At 38.6% G+C, this 14,330-nt stretch overlaps 1 protein-coding gene across 1 annotated transcript in view; it reads right to left on the reverse strand.

The window, feature by feature from the left end:
• The window catches only part of KIAA0586, a 70,651-nt gene that overhangs the window by 18,429 nt on the left and 37,892 nt on the right, over nucleotides 1-14,330 (reverse strand). Inside the window, exons 28-30 of the mRNA XM_084288016.1 lie at nucleotides 10,789-10,969; nucleotides 9,059-9,195; nucleotides 4,371-4,452 (exon numbers count right to left, since the gene is read on the reverse strand). Of these exons, the coding sequence (XP_084144142.1) occupies nucleotides 4,371-4,452; nucleotides 9,059-9,195; nucleotides 10,789-10,969 (400 nt within the window). The remainder of the gene's footprint in view (nucleotides 1-4,370; nucleotides 4,453-9,058; nucleotides 9,196-10,788; nucleotides 10,970-14,330) is intronic.

Consider the following 14,330-nt stretch of genomic DNA (forward strand, 5'->3'; position numbering starts at 1 on the left):
AAAAAAAAGCAAACAGGTATAAATGACACATAACAGATAAATAATATTTACAAAACCCGAGCAATTCTAATCTACTGTTCAAAACACTCTAAGAGCCAAATACTGACTTATGATAATTCAAACTAGAGACTCTGAAGTTTGCGACTGAGAATTTTACGTGGGGATATTATGCAAAATGCATTCTTATTACAGAGATGCACATTTCTAATGCATATAACAGCTATGAAGAAAAAGCTAACAGCGCATGAAGAAAAAGCAAATGAGCCCTGTTTGAGAACTGGTGTTTCTGAGCACTTGGATCACCTAAAAGCTACTTAGAAAAAAGGCAGAGTTTCTGTGGGAAACACTGCTCTGTGTTTCCTGACTTGCTTGAATGTAAAATGTATTAACTGAATTATGTCAATGAGCCATCTGATAGCATGGGGAAGTAACTGCATGGGAAAGCCAGAGTCAAAATAATCCAGAAATGAGAGTTCTGAAGAAGCATAGAGAAAAAAAAAATAATCATGTAGAACTCTACAGCACAAACATTTGCTTGTCAAATGGCATAATTATATCTAATTGATTTCATGACTTCAATTTCCAGGTTTCTCCCTCAGAAATTAGTCCAATTCAAGGAACAACGTAGGCTACACAAACTAATCCTACCTGTCAGGTTGTGGTGGTGTTCTGCCTACCGTGTGAAAGAACAGCTCTATTTTGCTTCACTAGCTGCATTTTCAGGGTGCTTTGAACAATCTTTAGCAAAAGTCTTGAAAGAGATTCAGTCCAAAAAAAGAAACAGCAGGATATTACAGAGAAAGTAAACTTTCAATAGAATAGTTGTTAGGGGTTTGACCAAAACAGTTCCAGTTCCAAGAAAAAAAATAAAGACCTTTAGCCTTATCCTAATCTTCTTCCTTCCTATTGAAGCATCTGTTAGATATTTGCCTCATGCCACAGTAGTTTTAAGGAAAAAAAATAACCCCAAAGCTAACTCAGAGCAATTTCTGGCTGAAGAAGAGAGAAAAATATGTAGTTATATCTATTTTTTCAATCCAACATTATGTCAATGAGAACAAAGTAGCAGCCCATTTTTAAAACCAAGCAAAGATTCTGGAAGTTTGGTTGCTTTGTTGTTTTCTTTTTTGTATGTTTGTTTGTTTTAACATATATATATATACAGAGAGAGATTATTTTAAGGGCTTCTTGCCCTCTTTTTCATTTATTGCACAGATCATCTCCTCTCACAAGCAATTGTGCAATCTCTCTGTGGCAATAAAGCCAATTGCTCAGTCTTCCAATATTACTTTCCCATGTACTTATGGCTGCCTGAATATAATGCACTAGCTAGAGATAAAAAGGAATTATTATCATGGAGTTATGCTCTCTAGGTACATTTTGAGAGTCTGTGCTATAGAAAAAATAATTAAGTGGAGAACATCTACACTTCTTGGTTCTGAGCTGCTCATATTAAAGTTTAAAAATGCTCTGCAGTCAAGCATTGTCACCTGTTCTTTCATTTTAATTTAAGAATTCTGAATTATGCTAATGCAAACCTTAGAAACGCTTGTATTCTGGAGATATGTACATTCACCAACCACAACAATTATTATCATATTAAATTTATGAAGATATATGAAAGACTGGTATAAAGATTAAAGGGTATTATAAAGCCAAAAATACATATGCATGTAGATTATACACTACAAATATATGTTTTCAAACCACTGTCTCCACTATGTCTAGAGAAGGCACACATTTCAATTAATAATACATTCAGGCTTTATTTTCAGTTGTAACTTTCAGGAGACATTACCCTTTCAGGCATGATATTGTAACAGTCCTACTGAACTTCCACTTTCATTAAAGGACATCAATCAACTTTCTTTCAGTAAAAACACATGTTCGCTGCAAACCACAAAAAATTCTTGTACAACAAAAGAAAGTTCTATCGTATATACATTTATGACCGTAGACAAAAGATAAATCAAGCCTTGTCATGTATTTATCGATTAAATAAAGCAAGGGATAATTTACATCCCATTTTAAGTCCAAAACAATTTCTCTTTTCCTTACAACACCCTGAATTCGCACTTCGTATACGGGCTCCAGATTTTCTGAGCTCTACTATTGATAAAACCACTTATCCTTGAAACTCTGAAAAAAAATACCTAAATGATTCTGCCTCTGGAATGCTTCTCCGTTTTCAGGCAAGTACTCATTGTCCCTTGCTATCTCAGTAAAGACAACTATTTGACATGAAGTTTAACAAACAGGGTGCTTTGATCTTACAGTAACAGATGTGCTTAATTTTCAAACGTATTTACTTAAACCCATGTACTCTTATCAAGTTGCAAGTTTTGTCTTTCAAATGATTCTTACTAATTTTTACCCTCCACCTTTTGACTAAGTTCAATGTGGTAAAGCTTACAGGCAAGACCTTCTGCTTAAAGCTGACAGACAGTTGTTTCCATTTGCAAATCCTCTAGACTTTTATTGGCTCATTAAATATGTATACTATGAATGAGATTTAAATTATCCTTGTATATAAATCATCTTTTTTTTCTTTCGAGTTCCTCTCAAAGAAAATTGACTACTGCCATCTTGTGGCCAAACATTTTCATCTGACGATCTTGTACTGTGCTCAATTACCTTGTTTTACACTCCAGGTAATATTTTATTTTAAGATAAATACTCTAGAAAGCAACAGATTTGATAAAAATATTTTATTTCAACTCCAGCTGTCTCCAATGCTTTACTCGATGATACAGACTGGACGTGCTGCCTTGTTAAGACTTTGAGCCAAAGTTGTGGTGTGAAAGCCTGAAGTACTGTGAGGAAGATTACTTCGCCCTTCTTCCTCCTCTCTGACGCTTACTAGGAAGTAGTGGGGTAGAAGAAAAAGAGGAAGACATAACTATAACCACTAGTGAGGAACACTGCTTTTAATGTTGGGTAAGGTCAATCCTAGGAGGCAGATCTGGCACATAATTTCCTTTTTTGCAATACAGAGGTGATACTCAATTTATTGGAAATTCACTTCCCTCAGACAATTCTGATTTTCTGAACTGTAAAGATGTAGTATAGAAAGAGCCATTGAAACACTTTCCACCAATATTAAAAAAATGAGGTTTTATTTTCATTAATAATTTTATTAATAAATTATATTTATTTTCATTTAACAAATTAAATTTTTATTTACCCACCTTAAAAAACACATTGATAAATGTCTCTACAACAAAAGTTGTACATGCACTAAGGTATGCCACCTCTGTAAGCTTTTCCACTAATTGTGCATGGAAGCTAAGTTTTACATTACTCATACCTTTCTTCTTTATATGTAAACCATGGTTTTGAAATTAGGTTCCAAGTGCCATGACCATAACATTGGCCGAGGGCTTTTCTTACCACTTTTAGATAGTTGAAGCATAATAATTCAGTCAGAATTATAATTCAATTAGATGTTGTTTTGTTTGTTTGTTTTAAAGAAAAAAAAAAAAAAAACAACACAGAATGGAAGTTCAAAGAATTATTTTTAAAAGGGCTTGCATGAAGAATTTGTCTATGTTATGGTGGAGCAATTATAATTCACATATTGTACACATGCAGATTTTTAGACTCCTGTTCTTAACACTTGAGATTAAAATTGCTATTTCTCATTCTATCACCTCCACAAACTTATTATCTGCTAACATAATTAAGTAGTGCAGTCATATGCATAGTTCATGTTATTCCAACACTACCTTGAACTACAATAAACAAAAAAATTCTCTGCCTCCCATGCAGTATCATTAATACTTTTATCAAACACTGTTAAATAATCTCTGAAATAGAATGGTTATGCATAGATAGTGGTTTTCTTTTGTGACAGATACATCTGTTACACACTAGCTTGAAACCCATCTTAACCCAGGCCATTTTAACACTGAAAATCTCTATTTTTCTCACCTTTGCATGATCCTAATACTTTGTATTGTCTTTCAATTCTCTTCTAGTACCCCTGCATTTTCTCATGCGTATGAACTACTGCCATCTATCACCACATTATGAGTATTTTGTTTGCAGAACAGCAATTAATGATTCAGGTGACTACATAATATGCACATTGTGAAGCTCTTGACAAATAAAAATTTAAATAAATCCTTAATTGGAAGGATTTTGATGACATATACAGACAGATGCATTTCCGACCTTTTTGGTGCACCCCAGCAATTACCAAAAGTGTGTATGCAGATTTGTACTACATACAAACATTCAGAAATTTGGGAATTTCACAGTAATAAAAACAAAATTTTTAAAATCAGAACTTTAGTATACATGAGTATACAACAACATTTAGAAGTTAAGTGCTTAACTGAAAGAACTGTGTTAGGTTATTGACAATTTACCTTCTTGCTGCATCTCTTCAGACTTCCTTCTCACATGAATTACTCGGGGTCTCACAACTTGTGCATCTCTTTGGCTCTCCTCCTACATATCATACATTAAAATCGTGTCAGAAACCTGATTTTTAATTTAAAAGCACAGTAAAACTATGTGAGGCTTCAAGAAACATTCAAAGAGGTTTTTAAAGATTCATTAAAGGTTATGCACTTGTGCAGCTTCCCTTCAGCTTCAAAAGAATTCAGATCTGAATTAGCTTATTGCAACTCTACTTCCTCTCAACTAACATCCTGGCAGAAGTAGGTATGGCAAAGCGCCATTTAGACCTGAAGACACAGAAGACCTTTAACTCCTACTAGAAGAATGTGGAAGAAAGAACTGAAGATTTCCCTGGCTTTCTTCCATACCCAAGACTTCTCCATGGGTATTATCCTACTGAACAAAAAGGGGAATAAATAACTAAACATTTCAGCACACATATTAGAAGATGCATGCCTAGTTTAAAATGTATTTCCCTGACAATGTTTTTAAACTAATTTTCCTCTCTTTCTTAAATTTTCATGAGGATCTATGTCTGCATCAATGCCTATGGGAAAGCAGTTAATTAGACCCAACAAACACACTGCATGTTGAACAGAGAGACAGCACATTGGCCAAATATGCTTGTTGTCTTGTGTGCTAACTGTCTGGAACAGTAATTGTGACCCAAGAACATTCCACCACATATACATAGGAAAGATAGAAAGCCCAAAACAGAGCTGTCCTGATTTTGGCTGGGATACAGTGTCTTTTCTTTGTAGAAGCTCATATGATTCTGTAAGACTTAGAACGATGCATGGAGACTTAGAAAACTTAGGCGTTCTCTAGCACAGCCAAAATTGATTTAATCAGTTATTCTGTTGATTCCATAAATGAATATAAGTTTTTTAATGGAGATTCTTAAAAAAGATTATATATTTTTGCATATCATAGAGCATTTGGAACGTATGGATAGAATTACTGTTTGACTTCTGGGAAAACTATATGCCCTGAGAAGCAATAGCATGGGTATTATCTTGAAGACCTGATGACGAAGTACCAGCAGTATTTTGCTCCCCCACACATAAAAAGGAAGGAAAGTATACTTTAGTTCTGCAAGAGAAACTCTCCACAACAAAAGTCAGCCAAAAATACAGATGAAAAGAAGAAAATATATGTCTGTCACATGATAAACATGATGCCAACCATGCAATCAGGGCTTCCTGACAACCATCTCCTATAAGGGGCATCTCAACAGTAATGATAATGCTTGTCATGTACTCAGTGACAGTTTAAGCCAGTGTTGCAGAAATCAGGAGGAACAAAAAGGTAAGCCATTCACTCACTCTCTTCCTCACTGGCTGCATGGCCAGGTTAACACTCGGCACAGCAATGAGCTAAGGTTGGCCAAATTAAGTATACATGCACCTGAGATCAAGCTAGCTTCTCAAGGCACTGTGTGCGTGGATGGACTGGTGAGGACTGGCACAAACTCAGGCACCTCTACAGAACATGATGCTGACCTACTCTGTTCACAATTTGAAGCTGACAAGATTAGAAAGATTTAAGATGATTTTCTGAAAGCAGACAGGTCTAGCCATAAGTCTCATGGAAATGTGCTGCAAGGCCATCAATGCTACAGAACATTAAATGTAAGCAGAGAAGTATACCCATGAGAGTCCATTTGTAATGTCATTTGGTGTTTTTGTTGTGTTTTTTTTTTTTTTTTTTCTTTTTGTTTGTCTCTTTATAGTTTGTGTCTTTTTTTTTTTTTTAATAAGACAAGCCAAAAAAAAAAAAAAATTAAACTTAACTGAGGTGCAAGCAGAAGTTGAGAGATAACACAGATTCTTAACCTACAATTATGCATTCCTGGAAGATTTAAAAAAAACACAACAAACACAACATGTCTTTTGAAATACCAAAAATGAAAGCTAATGAGAATACCAAAGTGACAATCCCACTCAAAAAATGTTGATTGTAGAAAAACATGCCAACTTGTACAAGAACATTATGAAAATGTTTTGCAACCGACTTTCTAATAATGAATAGGGGACTTTCAATGATTTAGATTTACCATCTTTGAAATGTTTAGCCACACAATTAGGATTATCAACATTCATAACCCTCCCATGAGCACAAAATGATTTATCTAGAACAGGAGGAGCCCAGCTTCCTCCAAGTCATTCTCTTGCTTCTTAGAGTAAGATCATAGGGGTAAACGGCCACAAGCAGCAGTTCATTCCTATACTGTTAAACAATAAAGGCCTGAAGGGGTCAAACCAAAGATGCATTTAGTCTGGCATTCTGTCTAACAGTGGCTAAAAGCACGTATAAATCTCACAAAAGTCCAGTGCCAGAAATGGAGGAGCAGCTAAGGAATTTGGGTAGATAAGAAAATTCCTGTATGACTAAAGTCATTCGTTTTGGAGTGACCACACAGACTTCCCTCCTCATGACTAGAAGGAATTCATTTGCTCCTGCCCTATAAGAAAACACAATGCTCTTTCTATTGATCAGGATCTGGCCCAGACACCCGTGACACGGAGCAAACAAGTGGTACATGTATGGCTGCTCCACACTGCTGCCCAGAACCTCTCTGAAATTAAGATCCCGTTCAGGGTAGGTTACAAAAACCCACCCAGGCTTTGCCATAATAAATCCTAACGTCCACAAGGTGCCTTCCCAGTTAAATCAGAACAAAGCTCTACAGAACTCAAGGCCCAGCTGGACGCCACCTGAAATATTTTCTCTAGCCTCTCTGCAAACACTCCTAAAAGCCTAGTTTTGCTCCTAAATGGATTGGTCTTCTTGCTTCGTGCATAGCCGATAGAATCTTAGTTCAAAGAAAGCAAAACAATGCCTAGAGATGAAAAACAAATTGTGAAATGACTGATGTCAGAGTCAATAACTAACTTGGGAGGAAATCTTTTAAGAAGTTTAAAGTGATTATCACCTTAAAACATTTCATAGAATGACTCATTCTGAACGCCTGAGTACCTCTTGTTTCAAATTGCTTTCAAATTACCTGCTACCAAGTTTTGTTTTTTTTTTGGAGAAGGATGCACAGATCTAGTGGAGGGTCTCATGAAGCATGGCTTTGTCCCATGCAGGCAGATATTTACTCTGGCTATCACTTATAGGTAGACACATCATAGGATAGCTAAAAATCTAGCCCATGAAAAAATGTGATTTAGAGTCTTACGTGAGGAACACCCACATACAGGAAGAATATATTTTATTTGGGGGAAAACAACAAAACAAAACCACACACACAAAGTTTGGCGATTTGTTTGCTTGGTTTGGAGGGAGGGTGAGTTTTTTATGCCAGCAGGCAAAAAAGAAAAAGAACACAAACACAAAACCCCACGACACTAAGGGTTAGGTGCAAAAATAGGTTTCTAAAGATGAGATATACACATATATACATGAATTTGTATGTAACATGGGTCATCTTACACACGGTACATTACCATTTGCCTGTACCCTGGCACACAAAAATCAATTATATCAGCTAATTCTTCAGAGTATGTGATGCAGATGTCACTGGGTTCTTCATCATAACTACTGGTACTAAAAGAAGGAAACACACCCTTTACACTCCCTGCCCCTGTTATTTTTGGCTAGTGAAAGGATAGCAAGGATACAAACTTCACCTCAACAGACACTGATGTTTAACAGAATCCAGTCTCGTCCGTGAACAATCATTCCAAGAAATAAAATAATCTGATGACCTCAAAGCGAAAGAGGTATATACCATTTAAAAACCTCTTTCAAGATGCAACATATCCCATCAGATGACATATTTAAGAACTGCTCAGAAACCAATAGCTCAGTACAGATCTATCCTCAAAAACAACAACAACAAAACAACAACATAAGATTGATAAATACAAGATATTTTGGGCTATTCTTAATACAGAATATCAGGTAAGGACAGAATGCATCCAGGAACATACCAACCATGGTAAATGTATTATTACTTTTAAACACACTGTGAAGCTTAACACATTAAAGAGCTCGTTTGTACTTTTTTGCCACTTTCTATTTAAATTTACCCTTAGTGAGAAAACCATCATCTCTAGGTAACAGCACATATTAATAAAGTAGCAAAGGACTAACTTTATAGGTTTCAAGCAGAGATCAACAGGATCTTTCTCTACCTTCAAGTACATCACCATTACTGCCTACCGAACCCTGCCCCTACTATGACAGCCAAAGCTCCTGAAATGCTAAAATCATTGGTTTACAACGCTAAAAATGCTAAAAACATTGGTTTACATGCTGAACCTCTGCTACTACTTCCTTTCCTGTATATTGCACGTTATTTTTCTATATTTGAAGTACTGTGCCCCTCCACCATTGGCGTAGCCTGTCTGAACTGAGTATGTATACTCCTAGGTCCTGTGAGACTGGTGAAGCAGTGAAGAAGTATGGCAAAGGTAAAAAAGGGATCTGAGCCTAACAGAAAACATATTGCTGGATTCTGTCACAGTAAAATCATTTTTTATTATACACATGTACCTCACATACAGCTTCCAAGCTGGAGGTGTCACTTCAAACACATCAGTTCTGTGATGTCAGTATTCACATTAAACATGAAAATTAAACATTTATTTTCCTAGGTTTCATTTTGCACTTTCTGACTAGTGATGAAAAGATTGTTTGAGTTTACCTGGGAGGGACCCTTTGAGAGAGATGTCACGCTGCAGTCTGGTTGGGCTGCTTGCAGAACACGTTTTGAAATGGGTTGCGATTCCAGTTCAGCCATAAGCATTGGACCATGACTTGTATCAGCATCTCCAAGAGTTTCTGCTGAGAGAGAAAAATAAGTAAGAAAAAAAATCCTTGATGAGCTGGAGCAATAATCTCCCAGATAGCTTGTGTGACAGGATGTGGATTCTTTTCAACAATGGACATGCACTGTCAAAGAGAATGATTCCCTCCTTACGTGGTGCTTCGTATATCCCTCTAATTGTCCTTATGGGGTAAAAAGAAGAAGGAAATGCATCTCTGTGGAGATCAGAAGAAAAAAAATCAGCCTTATCACCTGTAGATTTCTAACATGGCAAGCATTTTTTGTAGCTTCAAAGATGTATAGTTCACGATACCATTATAGGCTTAATGCACTTTACCACACATATTGGAAAGAGATTGGAAAGGCTTCTTCATGAAAATGTTTCACTCTGCTCACTCTGCTGTGTGGATGAAAAGAAACCTGTATATACTCTTTTTTAAAGGGGTAATTTTCTGTATAATCTTGCATTCAGCATGCTTTCACAGCCTGCAAGTGTGTAAAGCATCTTTATGAGAAATACACTGACAGATCATGAACTAACTTTACCCTTCTGCTATCATACAGAGCCAAAGAAAGAATTCTAAATCTAATTAACTACAATTATTGCTTAATTAACTGTAATTATTGTTCACTTTAAATACTACATGTGCCACTTCTCATTTGCATGTTGGTTTTTTATATCCATAACTTCAAGCACTAAAAACAAGGATTTAAAAATGAAAGTTTGCTCATCAAGATGCTGTTACACATCTACATAAGCAACACCTTAAACATCCTACAAAGGGATGTTATGTTTCTATGATACAAAAAAAAAGCTGAAAACCAGAAAATAGTCATACACATACAGTCCCGTACAATTCCCAGAATTCTTACAAGATGTATCTGCAAGTAAGTGATTCATTCTGACAGAGAAACTACACTACAAGGCTCTATGTACAGAGGCTCTATGTACAAGGCTCTATGTACACCCTGAAATATGTGAACTTTTATATCGGTACAACGATTACTTCATTTCATCCCTAAAAACAATTCTCAAATGAAATGTTGGACTTGCACCCTAATTGTTGTGGCTGTTGGGACATAGCACTTAGTTCTGACTTGCATTAGACTGAAGGACATGCAACTTGACAAACCACTGAATGGATACAGAACATTTGGAAGAAAAGAATAAACAATCACTAAGTTTTTTTTTAGAATCTATGTAAATGTCCCAGAGAAGAAATCATAGAATTGTGAAATGGTTTGGGTTGGAAGGAACCTTGAAGGATCACCTAGTTCCAACCCCCTGCCATGGGCAGAGACACCTCCCACTAGACCAAGTTGCTCAAAGCCCCAGCCAGGCCTTAAACGCTTCAAGGGATGGGGCATCCACAACTTCTCTGGGCAACCTGTTCCAGTGCCTCACCACTGTCTGAGTAAAGAATTTCCTCCTTATATCTAATCTAAAGTTACCCTCTTTCAGTTTAAAGCCATTGTCCCTTGTCCCCTCATTACACTCTCTGATATAGAGTCCTTCTCCAACTTTCTTGTAGGCCCCCTTAGGTACTGGAAGGCCACTACAAGATCTCTCAGGAGCCTTCACTTCTGAAATAACAGTCCAATCATACCTGCAGTTTGGGCAAGCTGCCCTGGTGACAGAGAACGGAAATCCTGGTATAGTCTGTTCTCAGAGGTCTGAGCAGCTGTATGGTCCATATTAACTGCGTGCCCCATTAGGATTCTCTCTTCTGCTCTGGTCAGCCTAGGTCTTTGACCTTCACTGAGCTCCCCAGCACTGTCATCAGAATCCTGCATAGAACAGCAACATCAGAACAGCAGGTAGACAAAAAAATTAGAAAAAATAATAAAAAAATTATTCCAAAACCAGGCAAACTTAAGTCTATGCAACTAGCATTGAATAAAGGAAGCTAAAACTGAAAAGCTATCGTCTAATTGGCTTTGAAAGCAAGATGTACATTTATTAACACTGGACTGAAAAGAATTGGAGCTGAAGAACACCACTTATTTTGTTAGCTATGTCCCAAAGTAATAAGAACCTAAGTTATATTTTGGCACAGAAGTCTTTAGCATTACAGATACGTCCGTTGTTGACTGCCTGTAACACTGGAAGCACATAAAAGCTATTGCATGCCTTTGTATAGCATGTCAGAGAAAAACTTTAAAATATGTTTGGATGGCACATAAATGCAGATGGTTCTCTGGCTTCTGACTTTCACAGCTGAAAACAACAAAACAAAACAACGAAAAAACAGTTAATTTGCTTCTATACAGGAAAAAAAAGATGGCTAACTACACATACACACATGGAATCATTCTAATGCAATACTAGTAACATCTACAAGAGATTCTCTTATACACAGGAAGGTATGCTTGCACACACCTTGCCAGAATCTGTGGAGGAATTTATTAGTGTCTTGTATGGACAGACTGAGCAGTCTGTAGCTATGGGAAAGCCAAAAACCAAATCAGAGATGCTTTTTTAATTGGCAGTGCTGATGAGAAAATGCCATTACAATTACAGTTAGGCTCAGAGTTGACGCTGCAGAAATCTATTCTCTAAGTTCATCCACCAGAGCTCATTAAGCAAAATAAAGACAGACAAACGAACAGTTAAGGAGGCGAGTGAAGTCAGTAATTATTTAAACTAAACTGACCAAGACAGAAGGAAGAAACTGCATATGCACCAGTAAAATCACAAAAGGCAAGATCTGTCCTAAACAAAGGTGCTCATGAACTGTGTTGCTGTATTCAAAATTCACTTCCTTTAAACATTCCTCCAGCTATGTCAGTTAGGATAGACACTCAATCCAAACCACTACTTTCCACATAGAAAATACCTAGATGTGTTACAATGACATTTGCCCTTTGTGATGTAGATGTATTTTTTCTGTTAGTCTGATTTTTTCTGCCAACCACATATGAATATTTTGCGGTTTTGCTCCAAGATCGGTATCAACAGCATATGCAAAAGAGCACGAAAACATTTGCTGATGGTTATTCTTCATAACAGCTGTACAAATGTATTAGGCAGGTAAGTGCAGTGAACTGCCAAACATACCAACTACATCGCTGAAGTGATAAAGCACTTCCCTGATGTTCAAAAGGACAAATCTGATATACTGAAACAGTCACATACACACCTGAAAAACAAGGTATGTGTGACACTATGTACAGCTAAGTTATTTGTAGAGACATGTAACCTTCAGTGGTTTCAGAAGTTTTACATGAGAAGAGACAATGTAAGTGGAGTCACTTCACAGAATCACAGAATCACAGAATTTCTAGGTTGGAAGAGACCTCAAGATCATCGAGTCCAACCTCTGACCTAACGCTAACAGTCCTCCGCTAAACCATATCCCTAAGCTCTATTAGTGATTCAACTACATTTCTCTGAAGGCAGCATCCATACATTCTCACTAGGGATTTACTGCATCTTTGCTGCATTTTAAGTCTCTAGGATATTTCCCAAAATTGCAGAATGACAGACCAGCTGAGGCTGGGGGCCAACCCCTGCTCAAGCAGGGCCACCAGAGCTGGTTGCCCATGACCGTGCCCAGCCGTCTTTTGAAGACGTCCAAGGACAGAGACTGAGCTGTCTCTCTGGGCAGCCCGTGCACAGCACCAAAACGTTTCCTGATGTTCAGAGGAAACCCCCCTGGGTTTCGCTTTGTGCCTGCTGCCTCTTGCCATCGTCTTGCCATCCTGTATAGAGGATGTAACAGTCTGCAATGAATCAAGCAGATGGAAGATAATTTACAGGTTTTGTTCTTGAGTCCCACTCGAGTGTGCAGCACAGGACAGCCACTGGCAAAATCTTTGGTTCATGTAAGAGAAAGAAAGATGCAAGTCTACAGCTCTGGCTGAGGCATCCTCAGCACTGTCAGGCACTTGCGGACACAGGGTTGGGCACTGGACATCTTTCATACCCAAAGCGTATCACCTCCAGACAGCAAACATTTTTCTGCTGCAATTGAGCCTTCAAGCCCACAAATCTCAGCAGCAAGTACCACACAAATCTTTATACTGTGGCAGTGGGTAGGCAGCACCTGCAGGATTTGATGCTCTTGTAACCTTTGCTGAGCTGCTAATCTTCAAACCGATCTTAGAGCTGCTGAATTTCCCTCCCCAGAATTACAAGTGGCTGTTGTTTGTTGTTATACTTTTATTTTACTTAAAGTAAAATAAAGTAAAATAATTTTATTTAACCGCTTCTTCTGCTCAGTGGGCACTGGTCCTGGTGATGCCATGGCCATGTCACAGGGGACAGAATGTTGGCGGTGGCCGTGTCACAGGGGGAGCAGCTATAAAAGGGCCGCAGCAGGCCAGGCCGGCCAGTCTGGCAGAGGAGCAGCCAGATGAGTTGGGGCTGAGAAGGGAGAGGAGAGGCCCTCCAGGGCAATGAAGGGTGGCTGCTCCCCTCCAGCTGTTTTTTTTTATTTATTATTACAGATAGAATCCTGGAAAATGACAGAGCAAGACCATGGCTACAGCCTTCTTCCAGCACTCCGCTGGAGACGTGTCAACATTCAACAGGAGAGATCCCTGGACTCCATGGCCACTTGCTAAGGAAGGTCAACACCCAGCCCCTTCCCACATTGTGCTGCTGGCACCAGCCCCACTGATGTCAGGCCACATCACAGTGGGGCTGGTGACATGGTGGGCCCAGGAGACGCCTGGTGTTAGACATGGCGGTTCTCTTGTTGCCCGTTCTTGTTTCTCTGCTAGCCTCAGTGCTGGACACAGAGGCGAGCCCATGACACGACAACATTCGACAGGACAGATCCTTGGACTCCATGGCCAGATGATAAGGAAGGTCAACACCCAGTCCCTTCCCACATTGTGCCGCTGGCACCAGCCCCACTGATGTCACGGCCACATCACAGTGGGGCTGGTGACACAGTGGGCCCAGGAGACGCCTGGTATTACACATGGGCAGTTCTCTTGTTGCCTAGCCTCAGCGCTGGACACGGACACGAGCCCATGACACGACAACATTTGACAGGACAGATCCTTGGACTCCATGGCCACTTGCTAAGGAAGGTCAACACCCAGCCCCTTCCCACATTGTGCTGCTGGCACCAGCCCCACTGATGTCACGGCCACATCACAGTGGGGCTGGTGACAGGGTGGGCCCAGGAGAGGCCTGGTA

The sequence above is a fragment of the Netta rufina genome (assembly GCF_964035555.1).
Source record: "Netta rufina genome assembly, chromosome: 5".
NCBI lineage: Eukaryota > Metazoa > Chordata > Aves > Anseriformes > Anatidae > Netta > Netta rufina.